We start from the raw sequence: 18987 nt of genomic DNA, 5'->3' as shown, positions 1-18987 counted from the left end.
CATGACTCAGAGTCATTTCTTCTATTTATTTATCTTCCTGTTGCCTGTCCCTCCTGTTAGAATGGAAGTTCCATGTGGGTGGGGACAGTGAGCCAGCACATCACAGCTTCTAACTAGACATTTGTTGGGTGAACAAATGGGGGAAGAAGTGAACCAGATCAAGACCCCACAAGAGAGGCCACGATAACTGTCTCCTGACTCTGGTGTAGATCCACGTGTTGAATATTTGCCGAGCATGTGGCATGTGGCAGAGGCTGGCCTGTGTGCCAGAGCTGTGGCAGCGAACCAAATAAAATTTGTATTTTTGTAAGTGTATATGCTGGAAGGAGAGAAGGCGATGACTTGGCATCCTGAGAACTAAGAGGATGATTAGGGCAGCGTAAGAGGGTGGACAGTAACAAGGGTGACCTAGGACTTTGGATAAAGTGAGGCCAGGAGCCACACATATATTTGTACAGAATGTTCTAGGCAAGGGGACAGCATGTGCAAAGGCCCTGAGGTAGGAGAGTTTGAGTGTTTGGAGTAGAGGAGGGGAGAGGAAGCAAGTGGAGCCAGAGAGGTCCATGAAGTCCAGGAATTTGGGGGTTAGTGGCTCTCTCATGTTCACAGAGGCAAAGGATCTCCAGAGCCAGTGTTGATTAACATTCTTTATTTTGTAGCATTTTTGATCAGAAGTATCTGAGTCATGATTCCTCTGGTGACAAGTCCATGGGTTTCTCTGTGCATGAGCCTCTCTCACTGTCGCACGTTAGGGATCAGGGCCACCCAACCCCAGTGGGCTGAAGCTGTAGTTAACACTGACTGCTCCCCGGGAAGGAAGTGGAACCCAGTCTGCAGCTCTGAGGGGCCTCCGCCCTGCCCTCGGGGAAACACCTCTGACTCACTGAGCTGTAGACACAGAGCCCTGTGTCCCAGGGCGCTGCAGGGAGCCTCACTCAGGGAGCAGGAAGGGGAAGTGGGAGGTTCCAGCCTCTGGTGCGGCTGCTGCACCGCCCTCCTTGCCCTCCTTCAGTGTCTGCTGCCCAAGCACCCGCTGCTCAGGGGCTGCCTCTGGGGAAGCCTGTCCAGCCCCGCCACCTGCTCAGGAAGGTCCCTTTCCCCAGGTGCCTGCCCGAGACCACCCCCAGGCCACCCACGAGGCCCTGATTCATCCTTAGACTTTCTCCCACCCAGATGTGGGAGGGCCGGGAGGGAGGGGAGATGACAACCAGTTCCTGGGACAAGAAATGGGTGAGGACCCCCTGCCACAGAGGCCCGAGGGGCCACATGCAGGAGGGTCTTGGCTGGCGGGGCCATGGCCCCCTGTGAGAGGGCAGGGCCCAGGCTTGGCCTGACCCCAGATCACGGCCAAACTGAAGGATTCCAGGAGGAGACGCGGAGCTCCTGGGCGCCGTGGCGGCTGGGCCCCCAGACCCGGGTGTGCTGGGAGAAACAGCAAGGGACCCTGCCCAGGCCCATCCGTTCCTCCCATCTCCAGGGACTGGAGGGTGTCACAGGGTGGGAGGCACACAGCGGTCCCAGAACAGGCCCCAGCCGGCAGGACCCCCCAGCCAGGAAGCATCGGGCCTAGAACTGCGCAGCCCCAAAGCCCCTCTGGGAACCGCGTCCTTGGAGATAAGATGGTCTCTCCAGAGAGGCCCTCAGCAGCCCACTGGGGAGGAGGCCGGCTGTGCTCCTGGGGATGGGGGCCTCTCACCCAGCGTACAGGACAGACCCCATTCTCGATTTGTTAGTGTGGCTAAAGTGGGCTCTCTGCATCCCACCTCAGAACGCTCCCAGAGCTGGCTCTCAGGCGCAGACCTGGGAGGTCTCGGGGCCTTGAACCGCATGAGAGAGGAACCTGTGGGCCCAAGTGGACCACTGGAGGTTATCCTTGCTCTGCTGCATACTGGATGACAACAAAGAATTGTGGGCCATCCTGTAGGGTCCTAGCAGCAAGTAACAGTGACAGTCCTCTGGGAGGGCCCAGCCCACAGGGAAACCCCCAGGAAGGCTCAGAGGGTCCGAAACGTGTCGTTGGTCAAGGTGAGTGGTTCTGTGATGTTGGCTGAGTGGTTGTTGGCCCAGTCTGGGAAGGTGCCCAGCTGGAAGATGCTCTGGGCCCAGGTATTCATGGCCACGCTGAGCAGCAGGACGCCCATGACGTTCATCAGGAGACCTGTCCGGACCTGAAATGGAGCCCAGGCTGAGGGAGGGGTCAGCACAGACCCGCCTACAGGTGAGGAAACCTAGATCCCAGACAGGAAGTCACCCGCCCAGAGCCCAGGGAGGTCGGCCTGCTGAAGTCCCGCCACTGGAGAGCAACCGTGTCTGATCGTGATGCCCCTCCCCCACAGACACACCTGAGCACAGCCCCCCCCCCCCCCCCCGCACACACACACGGGTGTGCACACATGGGCGCACACACTCTGCAGGTCCAGGGGAGGTTGCACTTGTCTATGGAGACGCATTTTCCCCCTGGAGAGTCCACCTCTTGGAGTAGCTGACCAGCACCTGCCTGTGCGCTTCCCCCCGGACTCTCCAGGCCACTGGGTCCCCTTGGGTTGAAAACGTCTGTTTTGCCATCTGGTTTTCTGCTTGCTTCACCTTAATGTTACCCAGGCTTGGATCCCGTGAGGTCAAAGATGTCCCCTTGGGCAGCTGCAGGCGAGTGGGCGGTCTGTGGTGGTCACTCACCCGTCCCCGGGTCTCTCTGCTCCTCTGGCTTCTCTTTGCTCTCTGGAGCCCTGTAGCCTGCACGTCTGCCCCCACTGTTTCCTCTCTGCTCCACACATCCCTCCTGCCCTAACATTCACTCCACTCAGTGCAGAGTCGCCTCTAAAGACATCACTGTCCTGCCTAGAGCCCCACACAGCCTCCCCTGCAGCTCGAGCGTCGACCCAGGCCTGTGCCCGCACTCTGCCCATCGCTCTCCACTGCTGCGGGCACAGCAGCCTCCTGGGTGCTTCTGGAGCACGCGGAGCTCTGCCCCACTCCACGCCCAGGTGTTTGCCGTGCCCTCTGCTTGGAGAGCTCTTCTCCCTTTTTTGTGGAACACTGACTGCCTCTCAAGATCAGGCCTCAGCTACTGTCACCTGCTTGAGAGGCATCCCATCCCTCCCATCCCATCAAAGTCACCTCTTCCATCCCCCATGCCGGGTTCTGTCCATTTTCTAGTGCTTAGCAACATTGACATTTCACGTTCTAAAAACTCTGCCACCTGTCTCCCGGCCTCGCCACGCTGCTGCCCCCAGTGGTCAGAGCACAGAATGCACCAGCCCCTTCCTCCGTCTGCTCTTTGTGCTTCTCACCCTTGGTCCCTCTCTCTCCAGTTATCCTGCTGGGGTCTCCTGCCTGCTGACGCTGATCACCCTTCTTGGCTGTGTCAGCTCAGGACACTGAACAAATGCTCCAGGCAGCCAGTGGGGAGGGAGGAGCTGCTGGAGGAGAGGGGCAGGCGGGCGGGAGAGAGGGAGGGAGGGAGGGAGGGAGGCAGGAAGGGTCCGGCCAGAGCTGGGGAGAGGGGACAGGAAGCCCTGCTCAGATGGTGAGCCCCCCCAGCCAGGCTTCTGCTTCCTTTGTGTCACTCCTGGACACTGAAGCCACCCCCCTAAGTCCCAGAGCGTGTCTTCTGCCCCCTCTCCTAAAGATTCTGGGCGCGGAGCTGTTGGTCAAACAACCAAGAAAACAGCAGTGCCCAGACAGAGGGGCAGGTCCCTTGTCCCTGAAGCGAACTGTGGGAAGCAGTCACTAGGCGTGTTTGCTGGAATGGCCTAAGCGTGAGCCGAGCCCAGAGTGTTTGCTGAAACCTGTCCCCAGCCTCATTCAAACAGCTGCTCAGAGACGGGGCAGGTGGAGGGCCTGGGGTCCAGCCTGGACGCTTTGCCCATTGCCTGGTGCCCCTCCTCCTGCTTCCCAGGCCGTGGCTAGGAATGCCCAGACTCACCATGTCTTTGACCAGCAGGTGTCCGGAGGCGAAGGCGATTGAGTTGGGGGGCGTGGAGACGGGGAGCATGAAGGCGTAGGAGCAGCCGACCGTGCCCGGGATCATCAGGTACAGCGGGTGCACTCTCAGGCGGATGGCCTGGGCCAGGAGGGGGACCAAGACACAGACAGACACCGAGCAACCACATGAGTGATAGAGACAGTTGGAAAGAGAAGGACACGAAGGCACAGAGATTGGCAGAGTGACAGAGAACAGGGACACAGAGAGGCAGAGACATGCAGCCAGAAGTACAGACAGACACAGGCAGGAAGGGACCAGCAGACCAGGACGAGATGGAGAGAGGTTCCCAAAGTCAGTGACATCGCAGGGCCACGGGCTGTTTCATTAGGGAGCAGCTGGGGCGATTTAGCCAGGACTGTCCTTCTCATGTGAGTGAGCATCGGAACTGCCCAGATGGCTGCCCCGTCTCCCCAGACAGGCTGATCCAACAGGTCTGAGCAGAACCCACGACTGCGCTTCTCACAATTTCTCCAGCGATGCTGCTGCTGCCGCTTCCAGGGACCACACAGGGACTGAGAACCAGGGCACTGACATAACTAACGGCTCCATACCTGGTCCTCCCCTCTGGGCACCTGTGTCGGGGCTGGCTGCGTTTCAGCAACAAGGAGAGCTCAGGCTGCATCATTTGCAAGCATTCCCACAGTTCTAGACTTGTGGAGTAAGTTGTCTGTGGGTTGACCTCAGGCAGCGGTCACCAGTGTGTCACCTCTGCTACATGACAAATTCACCAGCAATTCATGTTGGTCAATCTCTGCCACTTTACTTAAGATAGGACATTTGGGCCCCTCTAAGGAGTTTCTGCAACCAGAAGCATAGAAAATTCCTGGGAAAGCTCTGACATCGCCCTCTGTGGATTTGATGAGAAGCAGAACTGAAGAGAATAGGTCCTGCAGAGGGTTTCCAGCAAGAGCAGGCTCTAGGCTCCCTCCCCTCCCCCCCCCACCCCACAGCACCCCTATTGCCAGGTCCCTGAGATCCTAGGAAAGGGTCTGACTGAATCCAACTTTACTTGAGGGTATGAGGGGTGCCACCCCACACTGCTGGTGGGAGGGTAAGCTGGGGAGTCTCTTTGAAGAGCAATCTGCTCAAACCTAACCTTTTAAATGCACATGCTCTTTGATCCAAGAATCACAGCTGTAGGCCTTTTCTCTAAAAGTAATCAAGGATGCACAGACCAGCAAGATCAAGGCAGCCTTTTTGGGTAATAGCAGCCTGGAGTCACCCATATGATCATGAGCCCAAGATTGCTTAAACTCATCAGCAACTATCCATTTAGAATGGAATATTCCCCAGTGGTTGAAAAAGCATACATTATAGCTCTGTGCTGATACAGTGTGATCTTCTCTGCAAATTGATACATAAAATAAGCAAACTAAAACCCAAACCAGGCAGGGCAGCAAGAGAGCTTGTGTGCCACCATTGGCACACCAGGCATAGACACCATACATGATCGCAACATTGATTTGGTCAGCTTGGGATTATATTGAAATAGTCGTATGGCTTGGTCTTCTTTAATCTGTTTAAGTGTAAAGCAACACGGATGGTTTCCTGAGGCTAACCCTGGTACAGATTCTTAGAATACCGTCTACCTGATCGTGATTATTTCTTGTTCTTTGCATATGATCCTGGACTCACTTTGCTTCAGTATTTGCATCTTTGTTCACTCTCTTCCCTCCTGTCTCTCTCCCCCCTCCTCTCTTTGTCTGGATTTGGCATCAGGTCCTGCTGACCTCCTGAATGGCTTGCAGGCCCTCTCTCTTTCTGTGCTGGGGACCAGCTGGGTGAGGTGGGAACTCTCTGTTCCTTGAAGACTTGCCCCCTCTCACCAGCAAAGGTAGATCCTGGATAAATCGCTCCAGCTGGTCCCTGATGAGACCCCGGGCTGGTGATTTTAGAGCAGAGGTTCTCAATCAGTGTGATGTGTCCCCCCAGGGTGGAAGCTAGGGATGATGCTCAACACCCCCACAGCCCACAGGACAGCCCCACCCACCCCCAGAGAATTCTCTGGCCCAAGTTCTCAACAGTGTGCAAAGCCTGCTTTTGAGAGGGGCTACAGCTTTGCCTGTTATTAGAATCTCAGATTTTCCACATCATCCAACTTTGGAAATTTATATCTTCTCAGAAAACTCTCCATGTCACCCCGGGTTCATTTTTCCCAACGAGGGTGTTTCTTGTTTGTTTTTTCACTTTGAACATATTAACTCATATTTATGCATTTCTTGAAGAAAAAAAAAAACCCTATCTTTTAAATGACACTGTGGTTCTGACACTTCCACGCATTTCGGAAGACAGAAGTGACACCAGGGTCCCTAGGAGGGCTCTGTCGCAGGGAGGGGGTTTCCTGCCCCGGGAAGGCGTGCCCCTCCCCCCGCCTCGGCCCGAGGGACCCTCACCAGCTCCGCCAGGATGGGCAGGAAGATGACGATGGTGGCCGTGTTGCTGGCGAACTCGGTGAAGAAGGCGATGACCACGGTGACGAGCAGCACGGCCAGCACCGGGGGCACGTTCTGCAGCGGGTGCAGCTGCCCCCCGATCCACGCCGACAGCCCCGACTCCTGCGGGTGGGCACAGCCTTCACACCAGCCCGCTCGGCTGCCCGAGGGGTCGGGGCGTCGCCGCAGGGACAGCGCTGCCCCTGCGCAGACGGGAGACCCGGGGCAGAGAGGCGGGGGCACGGCCAAGGGCACCATCAGAGCCAGCTGCTCGGCCTCCCAGACTTCACACCCTACAAGCCAGGGGCCGGAACCCAGGGTCCCCCATGACCCATTTGGTTAGAATCAGAAATTCTGTCTCCATTGGCTCTAGCACCCCGAGGCTCCAACTTGAGCGGGAGGGAGAAGATCAGACCCTTCCGCACGAGTCTCACTCCTCCAACGATGGTGATCAATTAACAAAATATCAACGATTGCTTATGCGAATATTCATCATTGTTGTAATTATTATCTAATAATACGTTCATATGTATCAAAGTATTATATATGATATACTAAATATCACATATAATGTGGAACAAATGAACATATGTCAAAAGCAGCACAATCAATGATTATTAAGAATAAAGATATTTATGATCCATAATAAGGATGATAAGGATGATAATGTAAATACTAACATTATTAGCATTGTACTACTGTTTCCTGTCATAAGAATTGTCATGACAGAGGCTTTCTGGGGCCAGCACCTGCTACATTACCTGCTGACTCGTCCCAGCCATCCTGTACGGTGGGTTTTATTGTTTTATGGGGAGAGGGTGGTGGTGGGGAATCTGAGCCTGGAAAGGTGTTGTGATCACCTGCCCACGGTCCATCCCCCCAAATAGTGACTGAGATCCACATCTGATTCATGAGCTGACATGCTTCGCAAAGCTCCCCACACCCCACTTCCTCTGGACACACTACTTTGTCACTTTATCTCTTAATTAAGAGCAGCACCCAGAGCTGACCACAGTCCTCCCCTACCGTCCCCTGCGCCACCACTCTAGCAATGCTGCCCAGCCTGCGCCGGACTGAGAGCTAGGGCCAGTGCTGCTCCACACTGCCCCCTGGTGGTGCCACATAAGATCACAACGATGCTCCATGGCTCCTGTAGCTTGTTTTCTCCTCAAAAACGACAGAAGTATAGGTTTAGGAACTGATCAAGGGCAGAGTTGGATTAAGCCCTAACATTTAAAACCAAATGTATTCCTGCCATAGTCCTTTGATCAACCCAGGATCCTCTGCTACCAATTCACGGTGTTTTGCCAAAGAAACCTTGCCCATTCTTTCGTGTTTAATAGAAGATTCACTGCTTATTCAGAACTTAAGACTTCATGATGGCTTCTAGAACACGGCTTTACGTTGCTTTATTTACATAAATAAAATACTACTCTTGGTTGTACAATGTGACTTTCAATTTACCTTCAATGCATGAATAATAAATGCTAAAAAATGTTTTCACCGTAGAAAGGTCCTTGCAGAATCAGGGTGTTTCTGGTCCACCTGCTAGAGTGGTGGCGCAGGGGACCGTAGGACAGGCCTCCCTGGCCTGGGGACACTGTGAGGAACTAATGGGGCCACTGGCTTTTCCATAGGCCACAGCTCTGGCGGAGACCAGCCGAGCACATGCAGTTAGACGGAGAGGGAGGTGGCAGGGAATGTTAATGCCCCGGCTCAGGATGAAGCCCAGGGCCCCCTGCATCTTGGCCTCCAAGAGCCGGGCCTCCTGCCAACAGCCCAGCAGCCACCCAGGTCCTGGGCGCAGCTCCTCGCAGGAGGGACTTTGGGCAGCTTCCTGGGACAGGAAAACCCCCAGCTCCCTGGGGTTCTGTTGGGGACACTAAAGGGACTTCACCTTCCCTTTCCCATTCCTTTGGAATCGGAAGCTCTGTTTCTTAGGAAACACACACCCCAGGGATGTCCCCAGGGGTGTCCCCAGGATGTCCCCAGGGGTGCCAGGAACCAGTGAGAGCCAAGTCAGGGGCAGCTCGGCCAAAAGTTGAGAGAAGCCTCCAGAGTCAGGGTGTTTCTCGGCGGAGTCCTTCCTGCCTGAGCCACCCTGGCCAGGCCGCGAGGCCTCTCTGTGCCTGACTCCTGAACCTGTAAACTGGGGACAACAGTGCCTGTCCTGGACGCTGCTGAGAGAAAGAACTGATGTATAAAGTGCCTAGAGAAGTGGCCAAGGACCCAGGAAGAGCCCGGTGCAGCATCGAGTCACCAGATGCCAGAAATGGCAGGACTCAGAATCACCCAATGCAGAGGTCAACTGTGTTCCTTGGTGGCCCCAAGGATGACAAGAAGACCGAGGGCCACCTGCAGGACGGGAGGGAGGGAGGCTGGGTTAGCGTGATGAGGCCCCCTCCCCCCTTCCTACTTCATCCAGATCCTCTTCCCGGGTCTCTTCTCTAAGCAGGGCCACATCTTTCAAGGAGGCTGCTGTGGCTCAAGTTCAGTGTGTGAAATCAAACTCTCCTGGGGTCCTCAAAAATCCCTTAAAAGGCTCGTAAAACAGCAGCCTCCGCTGTGCGTCTACAGCCCTAAATAGGAATCTTAGGAAGCAAGACCAGTGACTTGGATTAAAGGAAGGAAAACAAAGAGTCCTGTATGCGCCTGTGGGACCCTGCATTCATCACCGCGTTTACCAGCTGGGCGACATTGGGCAAGCGGCTTACCATCTCTGTTCCTTGGTTTCTTTAAGTGATCGTGCTAAGGATTGAACAATTACAGGAAAAAGAGTCCCTGTACATACTCAGCACTGAATAAAATTATTATTATATATTTAATTTATCACACAACATAGTGCTTCCTCAGTGCCGGGCACTCTGCTAAGTCTCTGCTGATATTAACTCACTGGATCCTCATAATAACCCCCAAAGTAGGTGGTACACATCTGTACGTCATGGTTGAAGAAACTGAGGCACAAAGAGGGTGAGTGATTCGCCCAAATAAGTGAAATGACTCGTCTGAGTGATTCTGGGCTTAGAGTCTGGGCCCCGGCCATTCCACCCGGCTCTTGTCCCCCACCATGATCGGACAGTAAGAGGGACGAGCCTCAGGTTCCCCTCAGGAGAGGGATGGGGAGGGCTCGGGTCTCTGACCCAGGGTTTGCTCCACTCGGCACCAGGCACCTGTGACTTCAATCTGTCGGTAGAGAAGTGGCTCTTGTGACTCCGTGTATCTGAAGGCCATGAACAAGGCCACTCTTTCTGCCCTGAGATGGTCACACATTCGCGGCTATAGCGGCTGGTCTGCACCTGGGGGCGCTGTTCTTCCAGGTCCTTTTCTATATTGTCATCCATTTTCAAAATCGCCATCTATGGATCCTAACGACAAATGCTTGCTGAGCATCACTCCTGGATGCCTGGATCTCAGGGGTTGGGACAGGCCTGGTCCCTGTCCCCATGAGACAGATCACCAATAAGCAAACAACTGCCCTGGATCCGTCGGAGGGTAGATGAGGTACAACAGAAATGAGCAGGGTGGGAAGAGAGGAGCGGAGGGCGGGGCAACTCTAGTTACGGTGGCCTGAGAGGTCGTCTCCAAGGGGCTGAGACATGGACGTGGAGATCTCAGGAAGAGTATTCAACAGAGAAATGTGGTGCAAAGGTCCTGGGGTGCAAGTGAGTCTGACGTGGCTGAGGAAGAGCAAGCGGTCAGAGGGACTAGAGTAGTGAAGGAGGGAGAGGTCGTGCCAAGGTCAGCGAGTCAGGCAGGCGCCAGGCCGTGCGTGGGCTCATGTGCAGGCCTGGGAAGTCTCTGGGTTTGTGCTCATGTGTGTGGGCAGTCGTGAGCACACGGTTTTGCTGCAGAGCCCTGCAGTGGGGACACGCTGCAGACCCCAGCTCACGTCCACGAGGCTGGGCCTCCAGCTCTCGCACTCAGCCCCGGGGAAGCCACACGCCCAGCCTCACCTGGGCCCCAGCCAAGGGTCTCCAAGCCTCGGGTGGCCTGGCTGTGGCCCGGCCAACACACTGGGCTGTGCCATAGCTTTCTGGTCACTCCTGGGCTGGGCTTCAGCTGCCCGGGGACAGGATGGTACCAGCAGAGGCTGGGGAAGAGGGGCGGCCACCACACAAAGGCCCTGTTGAACAGAACCCCGGGCCGCTGCCCAGGCCTGGGCCGAGAGCCAGCCTGGCCTCCCTGAGCCTGGCCCCGTGGAGCAGGACCCCACCACTGTCCCTGCCGAGCCCAGAGGCTCCGGGAGGCGAGGGCAGCCCTCCCAGTCCCCTGCCTTGGGCCGGGCTGGGCTCAGGTCGCTGTGCTAATGACACCATTGCTCCTGACCCCAAGCTCCCCTTCCCCAGCTTCCAGGCAGGGCCGCCCGTGAGTCAGGCCTAAGTGCCCCGCCCACGCTGCCTGCTTCAAAATCCCGATGGCTCTACGGTGGTCACTGATCTCCACTCTAGGTGAGGACACCGAGGTCCAAAGGGGTCGAATAACTTGGCAAAGACCAAACAGTACGAAGTGGGGGAGCTCTGCTTCCAACCCAGGGGACCTGGTTCACTGCGTTTCAGGCCAGACCTGAGCCACAAGTCACTTCCTCCAGGAAGCCTCCCCTGATATACTGCCACAGGAGGCGACAGCGAGAGGGGCAGACAAACCAGGGTTCTTATCCAGCCCTGCTACCAGAGAGCTGTGTGACCTGGGACCAGTCACCTAACCTCTCTGGCCTTGAAATTCCTAAAATGGAGACCAAAAAAAAGTCCTTTAGTTCACCTGTCATTTGTTCTCCTTAAATTCTGCTCACTTGTGTGAGTTTCTCTTTCTGCAATAAACGATCCTCATCAACACGTGCCTCACGGAGGACCTCACGGAGGACCTGTGTGTGCCTCCCGCGCCCTCGGGGGGGGCCTCACAGGGGAGGTTCAGCGTGCAGTCAGTTTGACCTGGCCCCAGAAGAGCCCTCTGTCCTATCAGCTCAGGTCTGCGGACAGTGGACACTGGGAGACCAGGGCCTGGCCACCTCTGACCAGTCAGGACGCTCTAAAGCCTCTGTGGGGCGGGGTGTCCCCAGCCCCCCTCTCCCTCTCTCTTCTCTCCCTTCAAGGGCGCAAACTAAGGACCCGCTCCTCACCACACAACTCAGAGTCCACCTCCTGCAGACACTGTGGCCCCAGGAGGGAGTGAGGTCATGGGACGGGCACTTGTCAACCTGGGTTCATTATTATCTTACTTTCTTCCCATTTCTTGTGTAGAAGAAAAAAAATCATCTATAATTTATAGATGAGAAAACTGGAGCCCAGAGAGGTCGAGAGGCCTGTCAAAGCACCCCAGTGAGAAGAGGCAAGCTCAGCCCCCAAATCTAGTCACCTGAACAATATGCCCTGGTGACAGGTGTCCCACTCGGGAACGTGACCTGAACTGAAAATCAAAGTTGAAGTGAAGTGAGAAGGCATGTGAGCAGGGATTTGGTTTCTCTGCCTTGGTGGCAGAGTGATCCCCAACTGGCTGTGGGTGTGACCACGGGGGAGGTGGGGGCGGAGCCCAGTGGCCAGCTCTGGCTCCGAATCCCACCTGCGCAGGCGTCGAGGGGCCACCAGCCTCCTCCTGTCTGTTGTTTGCCTTTCGAGGGCAGCAACAGCCCTGTGAAACCCACCTGGGAGGTTCACAAGGTGCCGTCAGTGAGCTCTCTGCCCGGCACAGGGCGGAGCCTGGGACTAGATCAGGGCTGGACCCCAGCTCCCCGCAGAGCGCTAGCTCATGACCTTGGGGAGCTCCCTAATTGTCCACACCTCAGTTTTCCTGCCTGTAAAATAGGGATGGAGGCATCATCTTTCCCTGGGGGGGGTCAGTGTGAGGATTAAATGAGATAATACAATACAGGTATTGAACGCCGAGGCTCTGCTGCCTCTGGGCAGTGCCGACTGACCGTGAACTTGCATGGCCTGAGAGTGAGCGCCTCCTGGAACTGCTCTGTGCCTCGCCTGCCCGGCCCCAGCCCTACTCTGCGCTCAGAGAGCCTTCTAGACTAACACTAGGGATAGCTTTAACGAACGACTACTAATGTCTAACATGCAGATCTCAGGGGTCAAGGACATAGACTCTAGACTCCTGGTTTCTCATCCTGACTCTCCATCTGTGTGACCTTAGGCAAGTTACTTTACCTCTCTGTGTCCCAGCTGTCCTATCTACAGAAGGGAATCCTCACGGCGCCTGCTGCGCAGGGTCGTTGGGAGGCCCCGGGAGCTGAACAAGGAAGGCGCATCCAGGACACGCGCCTACTCCTCCCTCTTCCAGGACCCTCCAGCCGCGACACGTTTGTCCTGTGGCCACCCCGAGCTCCTGGAGCCTCCGCATCTGACCTCCTCCCTCTCCCTCTGCTGAGTGCGGGGACCATGGTTGTTCCTCTTTGTCAAAGAGGAACCTGGCTGTGCCCGTGGGCCCACTCCACCCCTCTCCTGTCTGAGCTGCGGGGACGGGGACCTGCCCACACGGCGGCTCTTACCTCGCAGCCCTTGGCCATGGCGAAGCCCCCGCCCAGCAGAAGGATGACGTTCCAGGGCACCGTCTCCTGGGCCTTCCTCCAGGTCAGCAGGGGCTCCGTGTCCGTGTTGGGAGCTGGGCAGAGAGAGGGACCCAGCAATGTGCAGGGGCCTTGGCCTGAGGAGGAGGCCGCCAGCCCTGCAGCCCCTTCTTCGTGGGGACACTCAGGGGTCCCAGGACGTCAAGGTCTCGCTCTAGAGAAACCCGGTGAGTGTCACGAGGGGGTGTCCATTCAGAATGCCAGCCACGCCCGGCTGCCTCGGCTCCAGATGTGGGGGACCAGGCACCCCACAGCCAGACACCACCTAAATCTCCCATCTGCCCCCGGGAGGTGCCGGCGGGATCCCCAGGCCCAGCAGAAAGGGCTGTTGTGACGCCAACGTGCCCAGAGAGGGAGAAGGGGAGGAAATGTAGAACAATGGAGCCAAGAGCAGCCTTGGTCCAGGTGGTCCCCTCGGGCCTCTATTCCCCAGCAGGGCCCAGGTGGGCAGCGAGCCGGGAGCAGGGTGGATGAGCCACCACTACCAGCTGGGCAGCTCCTGCTCTGTCCCTGTGGCTGGGAAGCAGCCAGGACAGGCCAGAGACAGTGGCACAGGGACACTGGAGGGAGACTGTTCACGACAGCAGTGGTGGGTGGGCCTGGCCCGCGGGAGGCACCCCAGCCCTGGCCATCCAAAGGTCCCTGCGAACACTGCCCAAGGCAGAGCGGGGCGGGGGAGCTGACCTCTGCGTCCCCAGGGCCTGGAGCCAAGTCACTCCTGAGTACCTGCATGTCACCCTGGGCCCCCCTGCTGGGCAGCGGACACTTTGGGAAGGGAGCAGGGGGCAGCCGCTCCCAAGTCCCCATTGACATTCCTGCCGCTCTCGGCTTCCCCAGGTTCAGCCGGCCTCCAGGGTTTTGTGGTCAGAAAATAAAAACAATAAGAACTGCTTTAGGGACCCTCCCCAGGGAGAGCCTGCAGACTCTTGGACCAACCAACATGCAATTGAGCCAGACTTGGAAGAGGAGGTGGCAGGAGGCCCAGCCTCTACCGGGGGTGATACAACCCTATTTCATTGGGGGGGGGGGCCTGAGAGAGTAAGCGACCGCCCTGGGTGGCAGGTAGAGGAGGACAGGGAGGGGAAGGCCCCGGCCACCTGGTAGGCACCACTGGCAGGAACTTTGCCCTCTTTAAGATTGTCCTGCCCAACCACGCCCTGCCACTGTTTCCTATTAGCCCGCTTCTGGCCAGGTGGGCTCCACTTCTGGCTCAGACTCCACCTGGCTGGCATCTAGAGCAGCGTAAGCACAGGCGGCAAGCACAGGTTTGGATTAGGTTTGACCCTCGCTCTGCTGTTCACCAGCTGTGTGACCTGGGCTGGTGACTCAACCTCTCTGAGCCTCAACCTCCTCATGGGCAAGGCAGGGTGATAGCACCTCCCTCAGAGACTTTGGCGGTGAGATGAAATGTGCCCACGTGGGCAAAGGGCCGAGCCGGGGCCATGGCCCACAGCAGGCCCTGGTTCTTTAATTGACAAATTCACCCCGAGGGCCTGCCATGTGCCACACACTGCTCTGGACACCTGGGAATCAGAAGGGCCAGCAAGGAGACATCCCCCCCGTTGGCTGGCCGGAAAGGGGGAGGAGGAGAGTGGACGGCTGGAAGACGGCCAGTGGGTGTGAAGAGAAAACCCAAGTTGCTTGGTTTCCACATCCTGCTTGAGCTCATCGGGTGACTTTGATCAAGTCACTTTCTCGCCATGGACACTGACCATTAGACCACTCTCTAAGGCACCGTCCAAGTTCTGAGGGCTAAGACACAAAGCGTCACCTCGGCCAGTCTGCACAGAACACCAGTGGCCAGAGGACAGTGGTGCTCAGAGTCCCTGCCCACCAGGGACTCAATGCTGGGAACTGCGGCCAGGGCCTCGGCTAAGGTGGACAGTGACACTGCCTGGACCAAGCTCCACTCACGGTGTCCTAGTGCGACTGCCACTGGCCCGTGTGGCGTTGGCTTTGTCATTTGAATTGGTGACCAACATTTCAAATCAGGGAGATTTCATACAAGCCCAGAGTCTTTGCTTCTCTTGAAAAAATCGGACCAAACCAGTCCTGGCTCCCTGCGTGCCGGCCGTGGGCAGGAACCGCGGGCGTCTGCCCCACGACATGGGTCTGCACAGCCTGCTCCCCAGGATGCCAAGGCCCCTGTCCTTTGTCCTCCTCTCTGCGGCCATTTCCTCCAGGGGCAGATGCTGCTCTCTGTACCAGGATGTGACAGGAGAGATGGATGAGGAGGCCACGTGCTTCGGGCACGGACTGGGAGCCAGCAACCCTGATCCCGAGACCACTGAGAGGACATGCAGCCCCCAGGGGCCCTCCTCCCTGTAGGAGGCCCCAGAGCCCAGGAGCCGGGTGGAGAGCGCCCAGAACAGGGCAGCAGCGGGCACCGGCCGCCTCCGTCATCACCCCCTGCAGCCCAGCCAGAGGAAGCTCTGGGCATTCGGGAGAGGCCACCTGACCTGGGGCAGTCGTCACAGGAGGCCCGGGACCCGTGATGCCGTGAGGTGGCCTCTGGGGGAAGATCCACCCAAGTGAGAAGGAGCCGGAGCAGCCAGATTCTGAGCCGCCAAGGGAGGGGGCCGACTGGGAGAAGAGTCCTGCCACGCAGGTGCCCACGCAGGTGCCCACGCAGGGGCCCACGCAGGGGCCCACGGAGGGCCGTGGGCGGGTCCTGCAGGGAGCTGGAGCGGGGCCAGAGACCCAGCAGAAGCAGATGTCCCAGGGTGGCCCTAGCAGAGGCCCCGGCAGGGCGGGGGTGGGGGGCGGCAGCGCTGGGGGCGAAGCCGGAGCCAGGGGGAAGCAGCCCCCAAGAGGCAGCAGGACCTCGGAAGACGCCCAGCAACGGAGCTCAGAGACGAGGCGTGGGCAGAGCAGGGGCCATCAGGCAGGAGCGCGGCCAGGGGCAGAGAAGAGCCGAGCCCCGCTCAGCAGGGAGCCCACGGCCAGGCCCCTGGGGCCAGCCAGGCCACAGCTGCGTGGGACCCTGGGGACACCTGGCTTTCTGTGCAGTCTCCACTCGAGCTGGGACTGGCCTGCGCGAAAGTCTTTCTTCCCCAACAACAGGAAGTAGTTAGATCCTGACCCCTGACCCCTGACCCCTGGTCCAGAGCCCATGCCCTGCCTGGGACAGACACGGGGCTAGTCACAGGTGGCAAGTGCTGGTGCCGCCTTCTGGCAGCCATCTGCTGGACACCCAGTGGGGTCACAGACTGGCACTTAGCCCTCCAGCCTTCGGACTCCCGCTGAGGGGCCTGCGGGAAATTTGGATTTTAATTGAGTTTTGCCTCCGACTCACTGCGCCCAGCTTGGCTCTGTCCTGCCTGGCTCTTAGGCCACCAGCTGCGCCTCCTGCCTTGGCTGAGGGGTCAGCCACTGTTCAGGAAGGATGTCTGGCTGAGGGCCAGGGGCAACATCAGGCCTTGGGGTCGCACTTACATAACTGAAGGGAAAATGAGTCTCCCCGGCTTCCCAGCTCTCCTGCGGAAAGGCAGCCTTGACTGTGGACATGGGACGTTGGATTTCTTATAATGTCATGTCAGGAAATATTCTTCTTTTGATTTTTTTTCAATTATAGGAAAACCATTCCTGGCTCATGGGTTGTACAGCAACGGCCAGTTGCTGGGCCTGGCCCAGAACTACATCTTGGATGCCACCTCAGGCAGTCCCAAGTCCCCAGATGTCCCTCACACTGCGAGGGGGACACGCAGGACCACGTGGTCAGTACAGTGCTGCTCCAGGTCACTGAGGCCACACCCCAGGCCACAGTCCGAGGCCCAGCCTTGCCCACCTTACCTTTGAGGTCAAACCACCACTTGAGGGAGGGCCTCTGGGACGGGAAGAAGAACAAGATGATGACAACGGCCACGCTGGTGACAGCATCAGACACAAACCTACAATGAGAAGCCCACAGCATGTGACCCTGGGCTTCTCAGCAGGCCGTGGCTGGGAGGCTCGCCAGTGAGGGTCTGGGGACGGGAGTCGGCGTGCTGTGAAGGGGGCATTGTTGGGGACAGGGCCCCTGGATGCTGAGCGCAGTGTGGGGCCACCCCCAGGGAGGCAAAGGCCTTTCTCCCTAGCCCCTGGGCATTTAGACGTTGCTTGTGCCAAACAAACGCTAATCCTCCCGATTCAAGGACCATAGCAGGAGGGACCCGGCCAGAGAGGGGAGACTCTGAGAGCTACAAAAAACGGGGGTCCACGGGGCTCCCAGGGCTCTATCGCACATTGAGCTCCCCACATGGATGTACCCCACCTCCGCAGGAGAGCAGGGAAGCTGGGTGAGGTGGGGTACATCCATGTGGGGAGCTCAAGTGTGTGATAGAGCCACCTCTTAATGCCACCTCTTAAGCACCCACAGAGGGCCTCTGGGGGAGCTGGGCAGATGTGGGGCCCTCAGGGCAGGCCTGTGTACAGGTCAGAGGAGGAGGAGGGCCGTCAGGGAGCAGAAAGGGCTCGCTCAGGTCAGACCCTGGCTGTGGCCGAGAGGAGCCTGAACTCGGGGTTGCCTGGCCCCAGATTCCTTGAGGCCCAGAGCCTGTTCCTGACAGGAGCTGTTGGGCTCACAGGTACCGAGACAGGAGAATGCACATAGCTGAGGGTTGGAGGGGGCCAGAGAAATACAGATAAAAACAGTAACAAGATACCACTTATCTACTAATAAATTGTCAAAACCTAAAAGGGGGATGAACCTGGTGAGGGGGCGGGGGAGGGAGGACACACGGGCTTAACCTTCTAGAAGGCAGCGGAAAACAAGCCGCAGATTGTACCTGCGAACGCTCCTTGATCTCTTCTGCTCCTAGGAGTTCACCCTCAGGAATAATTTATAAGACTCACACACAGATTATGAACAGGGATGTTCATTATCGGTAGGACAACGGGGAGGAGTTTTGATAGGGACATGCTTAAATAAAGCGTGTTTCATCCACATTACAAAATAATCTGTGTCTGTTTAAAAAGAGATAAAAGATAGCATCAATCTTTATCGACATAGAAATAGAACCAAGATTTTGTAAATTACAGAAAAAAGGAAGGGCTCATTTGTGATATTGGACATAGCTCAATAAGGAACGTGTTAAATAAAATAAGATCCTCCCAGACACAGAATGCTTTGAAGTGCCTAAAAAGAATGAAGTGAATCAGAAATCGCAAGTTGCTCAGGATCAAATTTTCCTGTGTGCATGTATGTGTACTTTGATATGTGTCTATGTATCCGGAATGTCACACACCAAACTTGTTCATTGTGATTGTCCTCAGGAGTTGGGTTGAGGGTGGTTGAAGGGCAACTAACTCTTTCATTTTAAATTTGGTCTTGTTTGAATTTTTGTGAGTATGCATAATTTTTCTAATTAAAAAAGAGAAAAACGGATGACAATCTGTTTACTGAGATTACACTTCTATTTGGAGTTCTTTCTAGCTAATTGTCAGGAGTTTTATTGAAGTGTAATGAACTTGTAATAGAACGTATCTATGGTAATATACAATACAATGTATACAAAGTCTTGGGTACAATTCCAGGTTGGACATGTACCCAGTCCTGTAACCAGCCACTTGATCAAGAGGTAAAACAGATCTGGTCAGGCTTTATTGAAGGTTAGAAAAGATGTCTATCAGAACTGGGGATTGAGATTTGGAGTTATTTTTCACTTTCTCTGTATCGTTGAAATGCTTATAGCATCCATTATGCATCTGGAAAAAAATTAACAAAGTACCTGGAAAAGTATTCTGGAAAAATAAAAGAATAACAGTAGTCAATTCTCTTGACTCCATGAAGTTACATGTTTCTGCCTTAAAACAACCTTTAGTAGATCAAAGTTTTATCACCCAAGTCACAGTGAGGACTTGGCGGCTCTGAGGGGGAGGTGAACCCAGGGGTGCTTAACCACTAAGCCACATCCCCGCCCCTTTTATTTTTTAGAGACAAGGTCTCACTAAGTTGTTTAAGACCTTGCTAAGTTTCTGAGGCTGGCCTTGAACTTGTGATCCTCCTGCCTCAGCCTCCTAAATTG

General features: G+C 56.3%; 1 protein-coding gene across 4 annotated transcripts in view; it reads right to left on the bottom strand.

The window, feature by feature from the left end:
- Nucleotides 1–629: 629 nt before the first annotated feature.
- The window catches only part of Slc13a3 (solute carrier family 13 member 3), a 63724-nt gene continuing 45366 nt past the window's right edge, over nucleotides 630–18987 (bottom strand). For all 4 annotated transcript variants that reach the window (XM_046434026.2, XM_058575646.1, XM_046434028.1 and 1 more), the window contains 5 exons: nucleotides 16775–16872; nucleotides 12905–13017; nucleotides 6379–6540; nucleotides 3926–4063; nucleotides 630–2168 (listed from right to left, as the gene is read on the bottom strand). In XM_046434026.2, the coding sequence (XP_046289982.1) occupies nucleotides 1995–2168; nucleotides 3926–4063; nucleotides 6379–6540; nucleotides 12905–13017; nucleotides 16775–16872 (685 nt within the window). In that variant the 3' untranslated portion in view covers nucleotides 630–1994. The remainder of the gene's footprint in view (nucleotides 2169–3925; nucleotides 4064–6378; nucleotides 6541–12904; nucleotides 13018–16774; nucleotides 16873–18987) is intronic.

The sequence above is a fragment of the Marmota monax genome, unplaced genomic scaffold (genome assembly GCF_021218885.2).
Source record: "Marmota monax isolate L192 unplaced genomic scaffold, Marmota_monax_Labrador192_F-V1.1 WCK01_AAM20220418_F8-fsc00014, whole genome shotgun sequence".
NCBI classification, from domain to species: domain Eukaryota; kingdom Metazoa; phylum Chordata; class Mammalia; order Rodentia; family Sciuridae; genus Marmota; species Marmota monax.
The sequence above is the reverse complement of the archived record's forward strand: the minus strand, read 5'-3'. Positions and strand labels throughout refer to the sequence as shown.